At 34.3% G+C, this 24,910-nt stretch overlaps 1 protein-coding gene, 1 long non-coding RNA gene and 1 other non-coding gene across 3 annotated transcripts; 1 reads left to right on the top strand and 2 right to left on the bottom strand.

Moving 5' to 3' along the window:
- Positions 1–8,689: 8,689 nt before the first annotated feature.
- LOC141283796 (uncharacterized) lies at positions 8,690–14,815 on the bottom strand. The gene is made up of 3 exons (XR_012338214.1): positions 14,519–14,815; positions 14,333–14,445; positions 8,690–11,209 (listed from the first exon to the last, which is right to left on the bottom strand). It is a non-coding gene; the product is annotated as an uncharacterized lncRNA (long non-coding RNA).
- A 3,140-nt stretch (positions 14,816–17,955) lies between these two features.
- On the bottom strand, positions 17,956–22,846 carry glrx5 (glutaredoxin 5 homolog (S. cerevisiae)). Its single transcript, XM_073816999.1, has 2 exons — positions 22,443–22,846; positions 17,956–18,438 (listed from the first exon to the last, which is right to left on the bottom strand). Exons 1-2 carry the CDS (start codon positions 22,735–22,737, stop codon positions 18,266–18,268), a joined length of 468 nt encoding a protein of 155 aa, XP_073673100.1. The 5' UTR covers positions 22,738–22,846; the 3' UTR covers positions 17,956–18,265.
- A 719-nt stretch (positions 22,847–23,565) lies between these two features.
- On the top strand, positions 23,566–23,812 carry LOC141283917 (small Cajal body-specific RNA 13). The gene has a single exon (XR_012338283.1).
- Positions 23,813–24,910: the final 1,098 nt, after the last annotated feature.

Genomic DNA, 24,910 nt, shown 5'->3' with positions numbered 1-24,910 from the left:
AATTTAATCCTTCAGGTCCCACAAATTCTTTGGTTTTCCAGCATTTTTGAAAAGAGATCAAAAGGAAGGTGCTGATTAATAGTGTGCTAAGGGAATCCCTTAATGTTGCAATATTGTCTGTACTCCTCTGATTACTCATGTAGAGGTTTTAAAGGGATTCACCCAATAAATAAAAGTTGTGTCATTCCATGATTCCAAACCCATATGACTTTTCGCTTTCTTTGAAATGTCAAAATAAGAGGTTATGAAGAATGTTCGCATAATCTTTTCCATACAGTTGAGGTCAAAAGTTTACATCCCCCTTTCAGAATCTGCAAAATGTTACTTATGATACCAAAAATAAGAGGGATCATACAAAATGCATGTTGTTGCTTATTTAGTACTGACCTGAATATGATATTTCACATAGTCCACAAGAGAAGATAATAGTTTAATTTATAAAATTGACCCCGTTCAAAAGTTTACATCCCCTTGATTTCTTACCTCAGTGATCCACAACTGTGTTATTATGTTCAGTGATAGTTCTTCATGAGTTATTTTGAGAACTATCTTTTCAGACTGAGGACAACTGAGGGACTAATGCAACTATTACAGAAGGTTCAAACGCTCACTGATGCTCCAGAAGGAAAACCCATGCATTAAGAGTAGGGGTAAAAACGTTTAAACAGAATCGAGATGTGTACATTTTTCTTACTTTGCCTAAATATCATATTTTTTCATTTAGTACTGCTTTTCAGAGGCTAAAGAAGATAGTTCCATGTTCCCCAGAAGATAAAATATGTAAAATGTACCCTGATCTTCAAATTCTAAAAGTTTTTACCCCCTGGCTCCTAATGTTTTTTTCTCCTTCTGAAGCATCAGTGAGCATTTAAACCTTCAGTAATAGTTGCTTGAGTCCCTCAGTTGTCCTGAAAATATGGATCTCAAAATCATACAGACATTGTTGGAAAGAGTTCAAATACAAAAAAAAAAAAAAAAAAAATGCTGTAAAAAAACAATGTGTGGGACCTGAAGGATTTTTCTGAAGAACAACAGACAAACAAGGGACTCGTAAACAACTATCACTAAACAAACAAAAAAAAAAAAAACAAAAAAAAAAAACACTGTGGATCATTCGGGTAAGAACACAGTATTTAGAATCCAACTATTATTTTCTCTTGTGGACTATACATTGCTACCGAAGAGTAAGCCCATACTAATTTGCGCATGTTATAGACCGCCTGATTAAACACAGTTTTATGAACTTTTAGAGGATGTTTGCTCAAATTGTATGGACCTGGTTAAATCTGAAGTTATCATGTTGGGGGATTTTAACACTGATGTTCAGAAAAGTGATGTTTCCGGGTTTAAAGCATTGATGAATTTCTGTCGCTCCAATAGTTTACATCAGCTGATTAATGAGCCTACACGTGTGTGCTCTACCACCCAAACCACGATTGATCTTGTCCTAGTGTCAGACAAATCTAGGATAACAGAAAGCGGGGTTATAAAATATGGGTTGAGTGACCATTCTATTATTTTCTGTAGAAAGATCAAGAAAGCAGTGCTCAACTGTCATACTTCTATAAAAACCCGGTCACTGAAAAAGTATAGCAAAGAAGCACTAAATGGCTGTTTAAATAAAATGAAAATAAAATGAACAGGTCTAAATTTTTGCAATGTAGTGACGTGGACGGAGCATGGTGCCTATTTAAAAGTATGTTTTTAGAAGCTGTGGATAAAATAGACCCATATAAAGAAATTAGAATAAGGCAGAGAACAGAACCCTGGGTGAATGATGACGTCCTTGAGGCAATTAGGGTAAGAAATAGGAAGTATGGGAAATTCAGAGAAAATAAGGATGAGCAGAGTTGGGCGGATTATAAAAAGGCAAGAAATGAAGTTAATAGATTAGTGGGCAATAGTAAAAAGGCATATTTCAATGAAAAAATTGCTGAATATAGAAACGATTCAGGAAAGTTATGGAAATCCCTTAAGCAACTTGGCTACAGTAAAAGGCTAAAAACAAAAAACAGTAATATCACTCTAGACCTTGGCAACAATATTACATCAGAGAAGGAGATGGTGGCAGATAGCTTTAATAAGCATTTCTCATCAGTTGCCAGGAAGCTTGTGGAAAAGTTACCTGGTCAGACTGGTCAATATGGTGAAAGTCATGTGCAGGACTTTTACTCTCAGTTAGGTGTCCGGGCGGGGAGTTTCTTTTTTGAAAAGGTGAGGGAGACACTTGTTCTTGAGAAGCTGAAGAGGCTTGATGGCTCTAAAGCCACAGGATTAGATTCTATTCCATCTAAATTCGTGAGGGATGCCACTGAGATTATTGCTCCGAGCATTACTCATATTATAAACAGGTCGATAGAACAATGATGCTTCCCCAATGACCTCAAGATTGCCAGAGTGATTCCATTATATAAGAAAGGGAGTAAACTAGACCCTGGTAATTATAGACCTGTCTCAATTCTTGGTTGTCTGTCAAAGATAATTGAAAGGATTATTTTTGAACAGATTGATAATTACTTAAAATCACAAAACCTACTTTATAAGTTTCAGTCTGGCTTTCGGAAATCACATTCTACGGATTCCTGTTTATTGTTTCTAACGGACTATATAAAAAAGGAGGTAGATAATGGAAACTTCTGTGGCATGGTCATGTTAGACTTACAAAAAGCTTTTGATACAGTCGACCATGGTGTTTTAATGTATAAATTGAAAGCCATGGGTTTTAGTGAATTAGCACAGAAATGGGTGGGCTCCTATCTGGAGAATAGAACGCAAGTAGTGGACATTGGGGGGGAAATGTCTCAACCAAAAGGCATGGACTGTGGGGTACCTCAAGGGAGTGTTTTGGGTCCACTTTTCTTTTTACTGTATATAAATGATCTAAAGTCTGCTTGTTCATGCAGTCTTTTTTTATATACAAATGATTCTGCGATGGTTGTTTCTCACAAGGATAAAAATATGATTGAAAACAAACTTAGCTCATCACTTTTAAATATTAGCATATGGATGGCTGATAATAGATTATCACTTAACTTAGGGAAAACTGAATCCATATTGTTTGGAACAAAGATAAAGTTAAAGAAAGCCTCCAGTTTTAAGGTCCTAGCTGGAGATATTGTAATTACTGCCAAGGAATCAATCAGTTATCTTGGATGTATGTTAGATTGTAATTTATCTGGAGTAGGTCAGGCCTATAAGGTAATTACTAAAGTAAATCAGAGAGTCCGTTTTTTGGCCAGAATATCAAAGTTTTTGGATGAAAAAACAAAGCTAATTTTGGCAGGAGCTTTAATTCAGCCATATTTTGATTATGCGTGTGGATCATGGTACAATGGTGTCACAGGGAACCTGAAACATAGGCTTCAGACATCTCAAAATAAATTAATAAGGCTAATTTTAGACCTTCCCATAAGAACTCATCTGGAATCTTCCCTCTTTGAAAGAGTGGGATGGTTGGAAGTTGAGGATCGCGTATCTCAGATGCAGCTGGGTATGGTTCATAAAATTGTTAATGGAGATGTTCCCAAATATTTTAGAAATTATTTTAAAAGAGTAAGTGAAGGTCATAGTTACACCACTAGGGGTAGCTCAACAGATTTTGTACCCCCCAGATTTAATACTAATCTGGCCAAACAGTCTTTTCTTTACACTGGAACTATGAAATTCAATGACTTGAAAGTATGGCTTAGATGCCAATCATAGTTTTTATTATATCATAGTCTATTTTTATTGTACATTTTATGAATGAATTTGTTTAATGTATGAAAAATGATTGATGTGTGAATTGCTGCAACTTGTCCTTTCCCTTTGCCCTTATAGGGACCACAATGGAAATAAGTCTTTGGGCTTTATTGTGTTATCCCTGACTATTTATGTATTTTAATGTATGACACAGAGTACTGTTTTCATATTTTATTTTATATTTAAGTAGTCAAATAAAATCAATCAATCAATATATGTAAACATCTTTTATGTGAAATATCTTATTCAGGTCGGCACTAAATAAACATTAACATGCATTTTGTATATAATCCCTCTTACTTTGGTAAAATAATGAACAGTTTGCAGATTCTGAAAAGGGGATGTAAACTTTTGACCTAAACTGTATGGAAAAGATTATGTGAACATTCTTCACAACATCTCATTTTGTGTTTTACGGAAAGCGAAAAGTCATGGGTTTGGAATCACCATGTTTAAATAATGACACGACTTTCATTTATTGGATGAATCCCTTTCAAACCTCTGCATGAGTAATCAGAGGAGTACAGACAGTATTGCAACATTGAGGGATTCCCTCAGCAGAAGGCTAAACAGGCTTTAATGGATGACTTCACACTATTAATCAGCACCTTTTCTATCGCAGTCACTGGGTAGGTATTGAGCTAAATATCTCAGGGTGATAACTCATTACATTGTTATGTGTATTGGCTCAGGGCAGTCTAAACAATAATATTAACCTTGTGGTTTGATATAAAATAAATAATGCTATTTTTGAATCAATAAATAGACAAAAATACTGTACATTTGATGTTGAGAATCTTGATCAAAGGTCACACACTAAAAATAAGGTTGCCAACTCAGCAGAGGAAAATAAGGGACACACTTGGTTTCTTCAGGTTTTTTCATTCTTTCGGTGTACCACATATGCCATTTGAGATTTATAGGTCAGCCACTGATGGCAGGTGAACACATTGCAAACCAAAACAAAATGCTCTAGTTACAGTATGCCTATAGCTATGTATGTAAATCTTTACAAAATACAGTCACTCTGTATTTTTGTTTCTTCAAATAGCCACAAAAATAATGGGACTGTTAAGGAATACCAGCCATGCATATTAATTCAGTTTATCATGTAATAGTTTTGCCTGTACAGTAAAACACATAGGTAATAATGCTGTAGATATGTCCATATCTATGCCATTTTACACTAACATTTGTAACATCAGACATCATCACAAATGTTACAAGTAAAATGAGCTATAAAATGGAAAAGGCAATTTGGACAGCTGAATGTTTGTTCTCTTTCTCTCTCCCACTCATGTTCTTTTTCTTCCTCCGCCGCCTCCTTCTCTTTCTGTCTGCATTTCTCATGGTTGCTGAAGGCTTGTCACCAGGCCTCCATGCTTTTCCATTGTTCAGCTCCAGGGCTTGATACATCACAATGGTAAGAGAGCAGTAGGGATACATTAATGCAAAGATGATGTCACATCTCTTTTAATTAACCCAGTGTGCGCTGAAGCCCAGCTGCTTAATTCCCACAGGGGAGGAACTTAACATAGCAGACTGCTTCTCAACAACTGCTTTCTATATTTGATATATCAGATACTCAGAGAAATATCACACTCGAGAAAGATTTACAGATGGCTACTCCTTACTTGAACAATGAGACAACCCCTAATCATGTACAAACACAAAGTACGATATTTTTGATGAAATAAAAGAGCTTTTTGGCCTTGCATAGATAGCAATGCAACTGATACGTTCAAGGCCCAGAAAGGTAGTAAGGACATTGTTAAAATTGTCCATGTGACATTAGTGGTTCGACAGTAATGTTATAAAGATGAATGTTATGAGAATGCTCTTTGTACACAAAGAAAACAAAATTAACGACTTTATTCATTAATTTCTTCTCTTCCGTGTCAGTCTTCAATGTGCAGACTGAGATAAACATCTGTCTTCAATGTTCTACACAACTTGATTGGAGTAAATTCAGTTGATTTGGACGTGATTTGGAAAGGCACACACCTGTCTATAGACCATTTCAAGCGCTATTCGGCGGCTTAAGGAAGTGACGTCGTTGGTCCCAGGACGTTTCCGGTTAGTGATCCAGCGCATTCAAAACAATGGCGAGAAGCGCTGTATGAACAGTGGGATTGCGGTCATATATATACAAACATCCTGCTTAAATGTCTAAATTAAAATTAGATCCTTGTCGTTCGCTGGTTGTGTGCTCCCTCTGGGGCGGTACTAACATTCTGAGACGTGTTTAACGGTAGATTTCCGAGAAACGTACCCGTGTTGCGGCAGTGAAGGAGAAGGCTGGATAACAACAAGCAACTCTTGGATATACAGCGCACATTTCGATTCAGGCAAGTAAATATCGTTTTTAATTAATCGGTTTATTTGTATATCTTTACGTTAACTCTTCAAGTATGATGCTGCATAATTTAAAGTAGCATTTTGTCATTGTTTACATATGCATCTAGCTTTCATGTGTAACGTTAATGTAAAAAGGCAAGTTTTTTATTTCTGTTTTATTGCTAAGTGTTATGTGGGTTAAATTCATATTAGTCGTCTAGTTATTTTGTCAGTTGACAAATGCAGTGAGTAACATGAAAGTACGTGAATGTCGTATTGTGTAACAGTTAACGGCAGTAGTTTACAAAACGTAATGTCTATGGTAAATATTATTTTCCATCACATAAGCTTTGGTACTGTTAATTCCAAGATGTACTGACGTATTAAGCAATAATAGCATTATTATTTTTTTTATATTGTGCATTATATTAAATGATTGTTTTTCTACTTTTATCCTTATATAATGTAAACAAAATTTATACAGGTGATTTCTAATATCATTTGTTTCTTAGTCTAGGAAGCATTTTGATGTAAGCATCAAAAATATAAAGCATTGTAAATATGCAGCAGGGTCACTAAATCTGACAATACAGTGTAATACTGAAATTTGTTAGCTCCCTGTAATTCCCATAGAATTGGTTAAATGTTATTTACATTTTCATAATGATGGCTAATATCCTTTGTTTTGTTTTCTAGAAAGTATTCTAAACTGATGTAAACAGTTGCAGAAATACAGAAGGGTCACCAAATCTGAGAAGGCAGTGTAAGGAGAGCCATCATCTGTAGACACCCAAGGACAGCTGATCATCCTGCAGTGACAAACCACATCTGACCATATCAACACCCAGATGTGATTGAGAACTTGAGTGTAGTATTCACTAATTTAGTGTAGTACTTAAAGCGACTGATGACCAGGCCAGATACAGACGGCTGCTTTTGACTTGTTCCCCCTTTGTACTCCATATGTTGTTTCAGTTGTTGTTGTTGTTTCATTTGTTGAAGCATTTTATGTTCATACAAATATTTACATATCAATACATGTGCTGGAAATAAAAACAGTTGAAAGTGAGAGAATGCTTTTTGTTTATATACAGTACTGGTCAAAAGTTTGGACAAAGTAGTTTTTTATGTTTTTGAAATAAGTATTTTATGTTTATTAACATGATTAATTATTTAAATGATTTCTATTATAAAAAATATGTTGTGCAAAGCTGAATTAGCATCAGCCTTTACATTACACCAGTATTCATTTTCACATGAATATATATATATATATATAAATTTGTGTGGGCGTGAACAGTAAATATGTGCATAAAAACATATATGAATGCTTTATGTGTGTTTGTGTGTGCATTTATTAATCTGCAGATCTACAGGTTTATGAAAAACACGTTAGCCAGCATTGAATTGCGACGATCTTGTTTATTTGTGATCACATGATGACTCGTAGCATTCATACCCTCCACTTGCACTGTTCCACAGCAACAAACTTGACCAAACTAACGTTGAACACAATGTCATGTTGAAATGAATTCAACACGTAATAATAGCATCGAGCGCTTAGTTTAATAGCATACATTTAGCGTTGTTTGGAACGATATGTATTGTGAAAAGTAAAAAGTACTTATGAAAACAAATATTTAAACAGAAATACAGACTGACCACGCAATGCAAGTAAATGAATCACGAACAACCTCCGGATATCTTGGGAACAAAACATGAAGTAAGTTGCACTGCTTGCTTCAGACTGATGACATCCATTGTACGAATAAATGTTCACAATATTTCCGTTCATGTGATATGCTTTTAGCAATCTCCCGTGTACACGCACGCAGCATCGATTAGTTAATGAGCAGCTTTTTTACCTTAACCAGCTTTTTCGCTAGATTTTAAAAGAATGTGTTCGTATTGACAGATCGGAGAAATAGCGCTACCGGAAATGTTTCAGGACCGGACATGCGCAGTAACGTTCCAACGCGCTTGTTATTGTTTACATCCTTGAAATGGTCTATATAAGGTCCCACAATTATCATTGCATGTCAGAGCACAAACCAAGTCATAAAGTCCAAGGAATTGTCTGTAGATTTCCGAGACAGGATTATGTCAAGGCACAGATATAGGGAAGGGTTCAGAAACAATATCTGCAGCATAGAAGGTTCACAGAAGCATGCAGTCTCCATTACCCTTAATGAAATAAGTTTGAAACTCTTCCTAGAACTGGCCTCATGGCCAAACTGAACAACTGATGGAGAAGGGCCTTGTCTAGACAGGTGACCAAGAACCTGAATGTCACTCTAGTTGAGCTCCATGATCATATGTGGAGATAGGAGAAACCTACAGAAGGACAAACATCACTGTAAACCTCCACCGATCTAGGCAGTGTGGCCAAACTCAATCATCTCCTCAGTTAAGACACATGAAAACACACTTGGAATTTGCAAAACAGCACCTAAAGCACCATCAGACTCTGAGAAACAAGATTCTCTGGTCTGATGAACCTCAATTCTAAGCATCACCTGCAGAGTACCATTCCAAAAGTAAAGTATGCTGGTAGCAGCCTCGCGCTGTGGGGCTGTTTTTCAGCAGCAGTGTCTGAGGGACTCGTCAAAGTAAAAGAAAAGCTCAGTGCACCAAAATATTGAGATAGCCTTAATGAAAACCCAGTTCGTTGCATTCAGAACCTCATGGGCAGAAGGTTCACCTTCCAACAGAAAAACGACCCCAAGCACACAGCAAGAGTGGCTTATAGACAACTCTGTGAATGTCCTTGAGTGATCTAGCCACTACCTGGGATTGACCTGAATCAAATATTTCTGGAGAAACCTGAAAATGTGCATCCCCATCCAACCGGACAGAGCTTGAGAGGTGAAGAGGCGAGGAGAAGAATGGCGGTTAATTGCCAAATGATGATGATCAAAGCTCAAAAATATTTGAGGCTGTAACTGGTACCAAATGTGCTTCAACAAAGTACTATGCAAAGGCTGTGAATACTTAAGTACATGTGATTTTTTTTTTTTCGTTTTTATTTTTAATATATTTGCAAAGACTTCAAACAAATTTCTTTCACATTGTCATTATGGAGTATTGTTTATGGAATTTCAAGGACAATAATGAATTTAATCCATTTTGGAATAAGACTGTAACATGAAAAAATGTTAAAAAAAGTGAAGCTGTGAATACTTCCCGTATGCACTGTACATAGGGAACTTGATATTAATGTAAGTCAGGGAGGTGATTAGAATTAATGTTAGTGGCTGAACTGGTTAGAGTTACGGGTTAGTGTTAATGTCAAGAGTTAGTGTCCATGTTAGCATTAGTGTTATTGAGAGAGTTAGTTAGTCCTACAGTGTCCTCAAAGGAGCTGGCTACTATTAGGCATCATGTTAAAAAAAGCGTAAAACTGCATACAATTTCATGAACAAACATGCACTGTTAAAAAATGTTTCATTTTATACTTTTCCAACCTGATCTCATGGCAATTCGTACATGTTTTACGAGCTAATTCGTATGAATTCGTACAACCTTACAAATTCAGATTTTTGCTAAATCGTACATTTTACATCGTACGAATTACCCAATTCGTAGGAAAGACTTACCCCTAAACCGTTACTAGGGTCTAGACAAAACGTACGAGTGAGCTCGTACAAATTCAAAAACTCATTAAAGTATGTTGGAATTGGTCATGAGATAGCATTGGCTTTTTACAATTCTGTTTATCTGTACAGGAGGAAAGTAAATCAAAACTATACAACAAAGTACAACTGCAGTAAACTGACAACAAATACAGTGAGTACAGTGAGTTGTACAGTGATAAGTAAATAATAACAATAAAACAACCACTATTACAACAATTTAGAATCAAATACTACTAAAACAATAGGAAAGCTTTCTTTTCTGAAACAGCTGAGAAACATGGCTAACATGGACGATCGTTTACTTGTCTTAATAGACCATCAGGATAGACGCCATAATGAAATTTAGCACAGATGAAAACAAGGCTGTGAGGGATAGACTTTACAATGACATGCACTATATAAAGACCCTATCACCTAATTAGAAAAACGGTATCAGTACAACAGTATCCATTAAACACTGTATTTCTACCCCTCACAGCCTTGTTTTTATTCCTGTCTAAAATTAAAGAGATAGCTCACCTAAAATGAAAATTACTCCATTATTTACTCACCCTCAAGCCATCCTAGGTGTATATGACTTTCTTCTTTCAGACGAATGCAGTCGGAGTATTTAAAAATTTCCTGGCTCTTTCAAGCTTCATAATGGCAATAAATGGAAATCCAATAAAGTGTATAAATCCATCATAAAAAGTGCTCCACCCAGCTCCAGGGGTTAATAAAGGTTTTTTGAGTTGAAGTGGCACGTTTGTGTTAGAAAAATATCCATATTTGAATCTTTATACCATAAACAATCGTATGTGCATTCATGAAGGAGTGGCGTTCCAGCGGATGATGCAGGATTGTATTTGTCTAAAAGAAAAAAGAAAAAAAGAAAGTCATATATACCAAGAATGGCTTGAGGGTGAGTAAATACTGGGTAATTTTCATTTTTTTGGGTGAACTATCCCTTTAAATAAGGTCTACGGTTTAAGTGTTTTTTCCACATGATACATTCAACACTATCAGTACGTCTGAACAAATTCAGAAATTCAAAAAATGTTGTTTTGTTCACAGTATGCGTGACATAATATTTAAACTGCAGACATGAGAAGAATTTATACTACTAATAACTGTTCATCAGTGTGTTGTGTCCAAAAGGCAGATCTGGACTGGTTGATTAACCACATAATTCAGTAATGTTCAAATGTCTGTGAGATAAAACACAAGCTACAGTGCATCTCATCTTTGATCCATTGTCTGGGAAGTAAATCTTCCCCAGTGGAAAGTCTGGTCACGCATGTCAGAGTCTACTGTCAGATAGAAGTATAGATGTAGACAATAATAATGACAAGTAGGTTGAGGATGGTTCCAACAATCCCCAGCAAGGCCAGGATGGACTCTTCCCTGCTCTCCCTCTTCTGTGGTCTTGGGGTTTGATGGGTGATCGCATAGTTCAGCATTTTCGCCTGGTGGGTCAGAGTCTTTTTGAAGCCGGTCTGCATGAGAATGACAGATCCCTTTTACACCGACAGGAGAACAAAAGATGAAAGAGAGAGCTTTCATAAATTATGCCATAACTAATGAAGAAGACAATTTTAGCACATACTGAGTATGACAGAAATCTTGTGCAAATGATTTCCTAAAATAAATGTAATAACCTACTAGTTAATATTTGCACTGAATATCTGCATTTTTAGTAGGAGACCCCATGTTAGCAAATGGGTAAATGGCAACCTCCATCAATTTTCCAGACCACTTGTCCTGTGTAGGGTCACTGTGGTGCTGAAACCAATCCCAGTATCAGATGGCCAGATGGACAGTCACACATTCACACTCTCAAACTATGTACCCAATTTACATTATGCTGGATTGCAGGGGGAATTGAAGAGAACCTGGAGGAAACCCACGCCAGGACTCAAACTTCTTGCTGTGAAACAACATTGATACCCACTGAGCCACTCTGCCACATGGCTGGGGAACAATTTCAAGGAGGACAATTCTCTGAAAATGTTTCTGCAAGAAAAACTGTCCAAGGCTCCGCTAATAACCCCATAATAAGAGAAACGGTTTTGAAGCACTTGAAATTATTATTTTTTTTGAGTAGCCTAGAGTAAGTTGAAAATCGCTGAAAGGAGTTTAAACACTTACAAAAGTAATGGTTCTTTATGTCAAATGTCAACAACCAGTGAATGAAGGACGCCATGATCAGAGCTGTTTTTGTTGTGTGTCGTGGGTTTTTGTAATAACCAAGATGGAAAGTAAATGCACAATTAATGCGATTTAAAAGAGCATGAAAATCTGACTAAATATGAACTTCCAGTGTTACATATCATCGAGGCTGAGAAAAGAACACAACGCGGCAGACAACAGTAGCTAAATATTGTTATTATCGCTTTTTTACATTTAAATATTTGTACTCAGCTTTTTAAAAATGGCGGCTAGCTGATGTTTCGTATGCATACACTTATGCCGCTAGTAGTTCCTATAAAACACTGGTGTCAAACTCAAATCCTGGAGGGCCACAGCTCTGCACATTTTCGCTCCAACCCTAATCATACACACCTGATCCAGCTAATCAAGGTCTTCAGGATTACTAGAAACTCCAAGCAGGTGTGAGTTGGAGCTGGTTGGAGCTAAACTCTGCAGAGCTGCAGCCCTCCAGGAATTGAGTTTGAGACCTCTGCTATAAAGGGTTTTTTCACAGTTTGGTCAGTTACCCGGATGCTGTGTTGCCAAGTCTGTGGTTTTCCCGTCGAATTGGGCTACTTTAACACTGTTGCCGTGCATTGTTTTTCATGTCCGCAGGTTGAAGCGACTCCAATAACCTAATATTTAGCCCTTGGAATGCTAATTTTACCAGAGGAACCCAACCAAAAAATTTGTATTTAACCTGCCGGAATGCAATTTTTACTGGGGGGACCCCCCTCAAAACACAATTGGGCTAGTTTGAAGTAGCAATTAGACAAGTTTTGTTGTGAAAACCTGGCAACCCTGCCCGGATGCGTGGCCATATTGGCGACAATTGGATGTAAACAACAGCATGGATCGCATGGTAAATGTACTACTGAATACATTGTTCTGCTAATTCATGCTGTCTAAATGACGGGGCAAAAGAAAAAAAAAGAAAAAAACGTGGATAGCAAGGACTTAGTAAGCGGGAAAGGCCACAATATTTTGACAAACTGAAGTTAATATGTGGTAAAGATACGTATGGGCAGTATTAAGATATTAGCCTAATATTTCATCTACCTGACCAGTTATTATAAGAACAAACACAAATGTTGTCAAGATTCTTGCCCTGGAAATCCTAGTTTGGTTTGGTCAACCACAAATGCCATTTGTTCCTCAGACATTTTTTTTTTTTTTTTTTTGCATTCTTCTCTTTGATTTGTTATAACTTTTATCAGTCTAGTACTCCAAATATTTTCCTAGTCAGACCGATTAGTACAGCCCAAGAATGACAATAATTAACTATGTCCTACTTCCAACTAAAGCTACCCCCTAACAGTCGACTAACCGTTAGTCAACCAGAAAAGGCTTGGTTGCTTAGTCCCAGAAAAAAAAAAAAAAAAAAAATCCACATAAAGGGGTGGACCACGTGACGGACGGACCATTAACGGCTGGTCTAAATATGGCTTATCATCGGAAATATGTAAGTAGTAGCAACTTTACTTGGCCGCTCCATCTAATATTAACATAGAAAAATGTGCATTATTCAAGTGCCTGTGCAGAGTGTGGAAACTGAATAGTAGTTCCAGTCAATCAAATGCCACATTGACAGATTTCTGTCAATTATGGCAAAAACTGAAGAAAAAATATTGCCTTTCATTTCAAAAACAGCTGACGAAAAGCTAAATTAAGGTATCATATTATAAACTTAATGCCTAATGTTTTGAAGTTTGACATAAGCTATACACTATGCTCATAGATCGATCTACTTAAGTTCACAGGTCAGATATCCGACTTCAAGCAGTGTTCCAGACGTTATTTCCAAGTAGGAGGTGGCAAAAATCTAAATTGCTAGTCGTCTGGAATGCAGAATTAGACCCAACTCTGAGGTAGGGGCTAATTTAGTTTGCCCAAACGGATTTCTTAAAACTAAATGCATTCCTACTGTAGTTCCTGCTGTGTGAACACACCAAAAAGTGGGGATTTCCTCCAATAGTTCTAGGAACTATGAAAATGTTTCTCCAGTGTTTCTCTTTTTAAAAATCCCAGTAGTCAGTGTTTTGTATGAGTTTGGCCAGTCAGTGTATACCAACATCACTGGTAGTTCCTATAGAACTGTTTAAAACCCTACTCTGAAGTAGGAGCCAAATTAGTTCCAAAGAGAAATGGAGTTCTTAAAATTAAATACATTCTTAGTTCCTGCGGTGTGATCACACTTAAAAAGCTGGAACTGTCGCCAATAGTTCTAGGAACTATAAAATGGTTCCTCTGGTGCAAAAGCACCAGAGTTTTCCTTCTTGGATATTAAAAGTGCATTACACTAACTCAGGCAGTGCATTTCTTGTTTACAAGGCCTGATTCTACATAAACATCTCAATGTGAGGTAGACTGGTGACCCCCAGTGGCCATTTCATTCTATTTTATCTCAACTACTTTAACTTTCTATGAACATGTTCGTGCAAGGTGCTTACCTGACAGCATCTGGAAAAGTTCCTCCCCTTACATCACCTTATCTGGGAAAGGTTGTGGAAAATTCCGGCTTACCATGTTCCAGGACTCCAGGGTTTGGTCCTTCTCAGCCCATCTATAGGAAAAAGATTATTTAGGTCCATCTTCATATGGTATGTGTTGATTATGGCTATAAATAAGATGCTTACACCATTTCTTTCCAGTCTTCGATTTCTTCCAGAAAAACATCTTCCAAAAACCAGCCAACCACTGTCTATTGTGTGGCACATATGTCGAGCCAGGGATTTGGTCTTGAAGGTTCTGGCACCAGGTTTTTTATTAATGCCATTGCAATTTGCAGCAAACTGACACTTTTAGATTTCCAGTTCTGGGTGTTCTTGAAGATGTTGCTCTGACAGCTGCTGTGGTACCTTCTTCTTGCTCAAGTCTCAGCTGTCTACACGTACCTATAGAGCAGAGGTGTCAGACACTCTTCAGGCACTGGCACCAATGACCTGATTCTGTTGGCAAACCAAATCCACATGGAGAATAGTGGCATTGCCTGCTCTATCTGCCTAGTATTTTAGAAAACCTGGTGTTGCTTAGCAACCAGCTTAGAGAAAGGCGAAGGAGTGCTGGGATATGAAGGCTTTTGAGGGGATGGTGAACAAAAAACCATGCAGGAGAATTATTGCAGCTGGCAAATAACTTAATTTAATTTAATTTAATTTATTAATATTTAATTTCCATGAATTCCAAGTCACTGTATATGAATTATTTTTACATCTGCATTACCTTTTTAATGTATTTTTAAAATGATTTAATAATTTGAGATGCGGAAATGTATTATTGTATTTTTTCTGTATTATATTGCATTATATTGTAAAAAAAAATCCACATATCAATCTATTAAATAATTTAAAAATGCAATACAAAAATGTAATGTAGATGTAAAAACAATTAATATACAATGGATTGGAATAAATAAAAGAAAAAAAATCTTGAAATTAAAAATGCAAATACTGTTTCACCACATGCTAAATAAATGAATAAAATAATAAAATAAAATACAATTTTAAAATGAAAAATGTAAATAGTTTGGCATGACATTTTAAATAAATTAATGGAAAAAAAAAACAATACAATAGAATAGAATAAAATAAAATAAAATAAAATGAAATAAAATAAATTATTAAAATGAAAAAAGTAAATAGTTTGGCACTACATGCTAAATAAATTTAAAAAAATATTGAAATAAAAAAATACATAAATGAAAAATGTATATAGTTTGACACAACATGCTAAATAAAAAAAATGAAGAATAAAACACAATTAAATAAAATCGTAAAATGAAAAACTAAAATAGTTTGTATAAATAGTTAAATAAATAAATAAATAAAATAGAATAAAACAAAATAAAATAAACCTTGAAATGAAAAATGTATATAGTTTGGCACTACATGCTAAATAAATAAATAATAAAATAAAATAAATAAAATAGATTCTAGAAATGAAAAATGCAAATAGTTTGGCACTACATGCTAAATAAATGAATAGTAAAATAAATAATATAGAAAACAAAATAAAATAAATCTTGAAATGAAAAATGTATATAGTTTGGCACTACATACTAAATAAATTAATAAATAAAATAAAAGAATGAACAATAAAATTAAATTCAATCCTAAAATGACAAATGTAAATAGTTTGGCACTACATGCTAAATAACTGAATAATAAAATAAACAAAAAAATACAATAACAAATGAATAAATGTGAAAAAAAAAAAATAGAAATAAACTAAATAAAATAAAATAAGTCTAAAAATGAAAAAAAAAAAAATATATCTAGTTTGGCACTACATGCTAAATAAAATAAAAATCTGATATGTATACTTTAATTTGTCATGTGGTGCAAGTTTCCAAAAACATAATATCTAAAAATATGTAATCTTCCTCTTAAAACTATATTTGCAAACCTTTCTTGGTTTTCAAAAACAAATGAATCCATCAATTCTTAATATTTTTTAGTAATTTACAATTTAAATAGTTTTAATTAAAATTATATAATGAAGTCATTTAACTTTTTTCAGACACTCGTATCAGTCATCTATCTTTAATGACATCCGTTTTGCTTTTTCTATAATTATTTAACATTTTAGAATATGTCACTACCTCCTGTAATTACATCCACTAATCTTGTAGTAATAAAGGAAATATACAGTAAATATTAGGCAAAAAATATTTTAAAACACTATTGCGTACTCTAGTGGACACATACGAAACTACAACAATTTTTTTCTCAACAAAGAACTTAAAATATTTTCATTTTATTTATTTTTTTATTATTAACGCCTTTATGATTATCAGACTGCAAACTTTCAGTGACACTGCTTTTAATAACTACAGTGAGTACAGTGCCTTGCAAAAGTATTCATACTCCTTTTTTTTTTTGGTACGTTTTGTTATGTTGCAGCCTTATGTTAAATTGCTTTAAATTACTTTTTTCCACATCAGTATACATCTCATACACCATAATGACAAAGCACAAAACAGGTTTGTAACAACTTTGCGAATTTATTAGAAATAAAAAACTGAAAAGATCCCGTATTCATACCCTTTTCTGGGACACGTAGCTCAGGAGCATTCATATTGCTTCTAGATGTTACTACACTTAGAGTGGACCTAAATTGTGGCAAATTCATTTGAATGAGTATGATTTAGAAAGGCACACACCTCTCAGAAAAGGTCTAACAGCTGAAAATGCATATCAGAGCAAAAACCAAGTCCTGAGGTCAAGATAACTGCCTGTAGAGCTCAGTGACAGACTTGCGTTAAGGCAATGATCTAGGGAAGAGTTCAGAAAAAATCTGCTGCATTTAAGGTTCACAGAAGCATGTAGCCTCCATTGTCCATCATGGAAGACGATTGGAACAACTAGGACTCTAGTTGAAAATGTCTGCCAGCCCCCATCCAAGCTGACAGAGCTTGAGAGGTGAAAAGGTGAGGCAAAGAATGGCAGATAATTGCAGAATGCAGATGTGCAAAGCTTGTCACATCAAACCCAAAAAGACTTAAGGCTGTAAAGGCGCTTCAACTATGTACCGAGTTAAGGGTGTGAATACGTATGCAATGTACTTATTAAAGTGTTTTATTTTTAATACATTTGTAAAATTTGCAAATCTGGTTTTTGCTTTGTCATTATTATGGTGTATGGAGTGTAAATTGATGTGGGGAAAAACTAATTTAAAGCAGTTTAACATGCTGCAACAAAACGTGAAAAAAAACGAAGGGGTATGAATACTTTTGCAAGGCACTGTATATATATAAGAAGTTAGAAGTTGAACAAGTAGGATGTGTATGTAGGATTTTATCTAACATAACAGCTTCTGCAAACATCTTTAAAAGATGTCTCACCATTAAAATTAAGCAGATACTGTTCCCCCACACCATTAGAGCTTCCTACATGCGTAACTGGCAAAAAAAGAAAGAAAAGTTGAGCAATTCTCTCTCCGGCAGGACAACTTCTAAACATATTTTAGACAAGAAATAACATGACAGACACATTGCAAAATGAGGAAGAAGGAATTCTCTATCTGAATCAACAAAAAAATATTCTTTCTGACACACCCAGCATCTCTAGTTTCACACAACGGGTGCTTTAAAATATTTTTATTGACAAAAAAAAAAAAAAATGATATACATCTAAAATACATTTAATAATATATTTGAAAATACAACATTTTAAATATGCAGTGGTCTAACATTAGAGTATCTGAAATAAACGCAATAGAAATGCAATCATCATGTATAATATGGTAAATCTATATCAAGTGTTTTACAGTGATTTCTCAGAATTTAGGTTTGACATCACTTCCTTCAGACATGTGAAGACAGTTTGGACTTCAGCAGGTCAAGTCCCCATTCAGGTTTACATCAATCTTTGCTGACTACACTCCTACTTGCACTCTTTCTCTTGATCCAGGAGAGCTGATCTGATTCCCAGCTTCTGAAGTTCCTCTACCAGATCTCCGCTCTGGTGCATCTGAAGAAGAATATCACAGCCGCCAACAAACTCTCCATTGAAGAACACCTGAGGAATCGTTGGCCAGTTGGAGAAAGTCTTTACTCCTTTTAGGGAAAACAAAGTCACATGTCAGTATTTAACATTATTCCTACAGGCTTAACTCTTAGGCAAAAATGAATGGAATTCATTTTATGTAGCCTAACATAACTACTTGCTTTTCTTTTTAAATCCTCTTAAGCACTTTAGAGTCTAGGCCAGGAGTTCTCAACTCTGGCCCTCGAGGTCCATTTTCCTGCAGAGTTTAGCTCCAACCCTAATCAAACACACCTGAACAAGCTAATCAAGCTAATCATTACTAGAAAGTTACAGGCAGGTGAGTTAGATCAAGGTTGGAGGTAAACTCTGCAGGAAAGTGAACCTCGAGGGCCAGAGTTGAGAACCTCTGGTCTAGGCTATACTGTTCGGAAACTAACCTCAGTCATGCAAGGTTAACACCCCTTTCTTCCTGCTGCAAAGGACTGATAAAGACAATCAGAGATGACAGGACTGCTGGTGCCGTTAACCTACTTGAGCTGTACTAACAAGTTGAAGACACAAACTAAAAACTGTGGAAGCCTGTTTCCGCTACAGTTGAGTAGAAATGATGCAAACCAGAAACTTAAAACAGTAATAATGAGAAACATTCTCATAATAATAATTTATTTTCTCATTGATATCTCAACAGTTACTAAACATCTCATAATAATGACTTAGTAATAAACATAATAAGTAGAAATAGTTAATATTTCGAGATGTCAAGTGACAATGAGAACGTGTCTTGTTATAATGAAAAATGTCTCATAATAATAATTAATCTAATTAGTATCTCATAACAGTGACTCAACATCTCATTATAATGATAAAATTTCTGATAATACACTCTTAAAAATAAAGGTGCTTCCAAAAGGTTCTTCAAGCAATGCCATAGAAGAACCATTTTTGGTTCCACAGAGAACCATTCATTCAAAGGTTCTTTAAAGAACCACTTTTTGCTTACCTTGTTATAATCTGAAGAACCTTATTTGCCACAAAGAACCTTTTGAGAAACGGAAAGGTTCTTCAGATGTTAAAGGTTCATTATGGAACCATTTATATAAAAAAAAAGGGTTCTTCTATGGCATCGTGAAGCACTTTTTTATTTAAGAGTGTAGAAGAGATGTCAAGTCATTATTACAAGAAAACGTCTCATAATTATAATAATAATGAGTAGCCTTCTTATAATAATGACTTTCTTATCTCATAATAGTGACTAAACATCTCAATAATGAGAGAATGTCATGCAACAATGATTTGGTTCTTATAAGAAACGTTCTTATAATAATAACAACTGTTTCTAATTATTCTGAAATGTCAAGTCATTGTCATAAACGTCTTGTAACCAGAAATAAAATGGTCTTATAATAATGTTTCTCATTATCTTGTAAAAACGCCTAAACATCTCATAAAAATTAGAAACTTTAATGCAATAATGCCTTGGTTTCTCATAAAAAAAATTCTCAATCTCAATGAGAAACTTTCATGCAACAATGCATTGATTTTTATAAAAGTTAGAATCTTCCTCATTATAATAACTTTCTAAAGTCTAAATAACTTTAACTAACTTTCTAATTCATATCTCATAGCAGTTACAAAACATAATGGTATTATATCTCGCAATATCATTATATATGATATCAATTGTATCTTCTCATAGTAATAATACTTTCAAATAACTTATAGTTTCTCATTACTACCTCATAATAATGACTAAACATCTCATAAAAATGAGAAACTTCCATGTAATAATGCCTTGGTTTCTCATAAAAAAAAAACCCTCATAACATTTCTTAACTATTTCTGCTTATTATGTTTCTTACCCTTTTAAGACGTGAAGTGATTGTCTTGTAACAATGATAATTTGTCTTGTAATAATGGAAAATGTTATCATAATAATAAATAATCTAATTAGCATCTCATAATAGTGACTCAATATCTCATAATAATGAGAAACATCTGCATAATAATAAAGATGTCACATCATTATTACAAAAAAAAACATTGTATAATAGTGAGTAGCTATCTCGTAACAATTAGTAACCTTCTTATAATAATAACTTTGTTTCTTGCGAAAATTTCATGCAGCAATGCAATGGTTTCTCATAAAAAACTTTTAAACTTCCATAACTTAACATCTCAAATTAGAAACTTTCTTATAATAATAATGTCAAGTCATTATCATGATAAAACTTCTTGTAACCATAAATAAAAATGGTCGTATAATAATGTTTCTCATTGTTATCTTGTAAAAATAAACATAAACGTCTCATAAAAATGAGAAACTTTTAATGTAATAATGCCTTGGTTTTTCATAAAAAACTTACTTAATTTCAACTTATGTTTCTTACTATTTTGACATGTCAAGTGATTGTCTTGTAACAATGAGAACTTGTCTTGTAATAATGGAAAATGTTCTCATAATAATAATTAATCTAGTTAGCATCTAGTATTAGTGGTTCAACATCTAATAATAATCAGAAATGTTCACATAATAATAGAGATTATCATTATTACCAATACAAAAAAAAAACATCTCATAATAATGAGTAGCTGTCTCGTATTAATTAGAAACCTTCTTATGATATTTTGTTTCTTGAGAAAAGTTCATGCAACACTGCACTGGTTTCTCATCATTTCTAGAAAAATGTCTTCATTATAATAACTTAACATCTCAAATTAGAAACGTTCTTATAATAATAATAATACTAATAATACTAATAATACTAATAATAATAATACCAAATGTTTCTAATTATTCTGAAATGTCAAGTCATTATCAAGATACAACTTCTTGTAACCATAAAAAAATTGATTTTGTAATAATGTTTCGGTTTCCCATTTAAAAAATTCTCATAATCTCAATAATGAGAACAATCATGCAACAATGCATTGGTTTCTCATAAAAATGAGATATTTTTTACAAGGAAACATAATGATGAGCAACTGTCTCATAATAATGAGAAACTTTCATATCATAATAGTGACTCAATAATGATAAAATGTCATGCAATAATGCATTGGTTTCTCATAAAAATTAGAAATTTCTTCATTATAATAACGTAACATCTAAAAAATGTAAAACTTTCTTATAATATTAACTGTTTCTAATTATTCTGAAATGTCAAATCATTATCACGATACAACTTCTTGTTAAAGATCTTATAATAATGTTTTTTTTTTTAATAATATCTCATATAACAGTTACTAAACATAATATTATATCTTGCAATATCATTATATATTAAATACAAATTTATTTTCTCATAGTAATAATACTTTCTCATAACTTTCTCATTATTATCTTAGAAAAATGAGACTCTTTAATGTAATAATGCCTTGGTTTTTCATTAAAAAAAAAATCCTCATAATAATAGCTTTTTAATTGCTACAATAAATTGCTTCGTGGAAAAAACAAGTCTTGTAATAATGGAAAATAATCTAATACATCTCGTAACAGTGCCTCAACATCTCACAATAAAAATTGTCTAGTAATAATTAGAAACCTTATAATGATAACTTTGTTTCTCATTATCTCATAACAATGACTAAACGTCTCAATAATGAGAAACTTTCATGCAACAATGCATTGGTTTTTCATACAAATTAGAAACTGCCTCATTATAATAACTTAACATCTCAAAATTAAAAAGTTTCTCATAATAATAAGAACTGATTCTAATTATTCTGGAATGTCAAGTCATTATTACGATAAAAATGGATATTTGTAACCCTAATGAAAAAGCTCCTAAAATGAAAAAAGTCAAAATAACTTGGGATAACTTAAGACCTCATAAAGAGAAAACCAAGTCATTTTTATGAGAACGTTTTAAAAGTCTGAGAATTATGAGAAAGGTTATGGTTATTATGGGATACTAATAACTAAGAGCTTATATTTATGTTTTCAAAAATGTGTCACTACCACGCGTTAAAAACGAACCACACAACCAATACAAATTTCATCCAAGCCAATATCAAACTCAAGCTGGGTAAACACTCAAAAAAACTGTTCACACCACAGTCACCAGGCACTGACCTTGTCTAAGATCCTGGTCATCCAACACGTTATAGGCAGCATAGCTATCGACCCCGTGCATTCTCAGGATCTGGACGACGGCGTTGCTAAAGCCACACATAGGCTGTGCGGGAGTGCCTTTCATGAAGACCACCACTTTGTCCTTCTTCACTATCTCCTCCACGTTCTTCTCGACCGCTGAGGAGCACATGAGGCGGGCCCAACCAGACAGCAGCTCTCCATTATTCTGCGCTGTTCTATATTGCCACGGGCTTGATCGAAGACACCGCGCTGTTGATCTAATAATGTTGTTCATCGTACAAGTCTGAAGGGTCTGGTAAAGAGTTAAAGAGGGATAAATATGTCTGACACTTCACTGAACACACGCCACAGACCCCAACTGAAGTAACTCTCTACACACGAGCTCCGCCCCCTCGAGTATAAACACTCAAAGGATGAAAACTATTGGGTCTCGTATTTGTCTTCTCCTCTCTGATTGGTTGAATGCTTCGTCAGTCATGAATGTTACACAAGTTGCTTTTTATCTTAGTCTTTGTCAGCTTCTGTTTCATGAGTGAAAAGTATTTTATAAAATGTATTACTGTTATATGTACCGACACTGTAATTTTAAAACGTCCTTTTCTTTTTCTTGTAAAAAAGTAATTAGTGGAGGCGTTACATCCGGTTAGAAAGCGCTTTAACTTTTTCTTCCGGTACGTACAGGTTTGTCCGAGTCATTTCCGCGAATCGGTTCTTTCAAGTTCGTTGTTTATAAACGACTCAGTGATTCCTCTACGTCGTGCAATTTTTAATTTCAGTTAAATATGTTTCATTCATTCAGCTCATAAAAATACAATAATTTAAAACCAATATAAGTGGAATTTTTAATTAAAGTAAAAATAAACTCGCTATTGCTCGAACGGGTTCATTCCGAATCTTTTTTAAACGATTCAACTGAATCACTGTCCCGACTCTAAATGAATGATTCATTCACGCAGCTCTATTTAAGTGAATGTTGTTGTAGTTCCTTTTTGGCTTGGTGGAATCCACGTGTTTTTGTTACAGTGTATAAACAGTTTGTACGAGGTAAGATTGTACACGTTTGTCCCCTAACAACAGTGCAGTTTCGAAATCCTGTCTCCTGTATCTGCAGTGGCTGGAGACTCAACGAGGCTGCACAGATAAAACAGAAAGAGCAAAAGGCGTGACTTCTCTAGACTCTGAAGTTTTACGTGCGATATTCTTTCAACAAATCTTGTCCTGTTTCCACGGCGGTGATGGTTTGTTGTGTACCGTTACCAATCTAAAAACAGGCATAGTAAAAGCAGCGGCAGTCAGATATTGTCTGGCAGGAAAAGCGCGCCTTTCAGACACTTTGAATTGCCACAAGCTGTGTGTTGTATATTGATAAAAGTGATTAAAACATTTTCTTTTTCTTTTTTTCCCTTCTATTTGTAGGTTTTTCCGGAGTTACTTGGAAGCCTGAATTCCTCGTCGAGCTAAATGTGTGAACTGTGAACGTATTTTTAAATGATGTGAAATATATATATATATATATATATATATATATATATATATACGCTGTATATTTGCCTTTTATTTATCTCATTTTTTTTCTCCAATAAAATGTTAATATAATACTTTTTTTTTTTTTTTTTTTTTTTTTTGATTTGCGTCATGTGTCAACTGTAAATGAATAATTTAGGTATTTCTGTGGTATCTAAATTTAGTCCATAGGCTTAATTAGCCAGCAAACCTGTTCGTTTGTTTCTTGAGTAAAGTTAGAACCATATCATCTTCACTGATGCATAATGGTTTATTCGGAATGCTATTTTCAGATAAGCCACTTTGTACAATCTGTGCTGCAGGACTAGCTTAACCGGACAGAAGTGATTTAAAACAAATGAACCATTTTTTACTGTGAACCAACTGTTCACAAAGGTATTGTTACTTTAACATTTGACAGTCAGAAAGTGTCCTAATTCTTTTCAATATTTATTTATTTTTTATTTTATTTGTGTGTGTGTGTGTGTGTGTGTGTGTGTGTGTGTGTGTGTGTGTTGGCTTAATACTTAAGCTATTTCTAGTGTTTAACCAGGTTTCTGTTAGTCTTAAGTCTTTAATTTGCCTTTCTACAAATTAAGGCCTTAAAAGGTTCTTAAAATTATAGCAGAAAGTCTTAAATTCTGCTCCACCTTAAAACCAAGGTATTAAATGTTGCATGCACTAAAGAAAAAAGACATTTGATAGGTTTTTTTTCTGCAGGTCTCAGGAAGGTAAATTGGCAACAAAATCAAGTGAATGAAATTTAAACTTAAATTATCTTCTCAGTTGTTGTATTAAAAACACTTGTTGTTGTGGAAAAAAAAAAAAAAACAGCGGATCATTCAGGCAAGAGCACAGTATTAAGAATCCAGGGGATGTAAACTTTTGAATGGGGTCATTTTTATAAATTCAACTTATTTTCTCTTGTGGACTGTATGTAAACA

This window comes from Garra rufa, chromosome 13, assembly GCF_049309525.1.
Source record: "Garra rufa chromosome 13, GarRuf1.0, whole genome shotgun sequence".
NCBI lineage: Eukaryota > Metazoa > Chordata > Actinopteri > Cypriniformes > Cyprinidae > Garra > Garra rufa.
This window is presented reverse-complemented; position numbering and strand designations above follow the sequence as displayed.

Coding starts and splice junctions, on each gene's coding strand:
- glrx5 (XM_073816999.1), bottom strand. CDS start 22,737: ATGAACAACATTATTAGATCAACAGCGCGGTGTCTTCGATCAAGCCCG. Junction 18,439..22,442: donor TGACCAGGATCTTAGACAAG/GTCAGTGCCTGG, acceptor TTTCCCTAAAAG/GAGTAAAGACTTTCTCCAAC.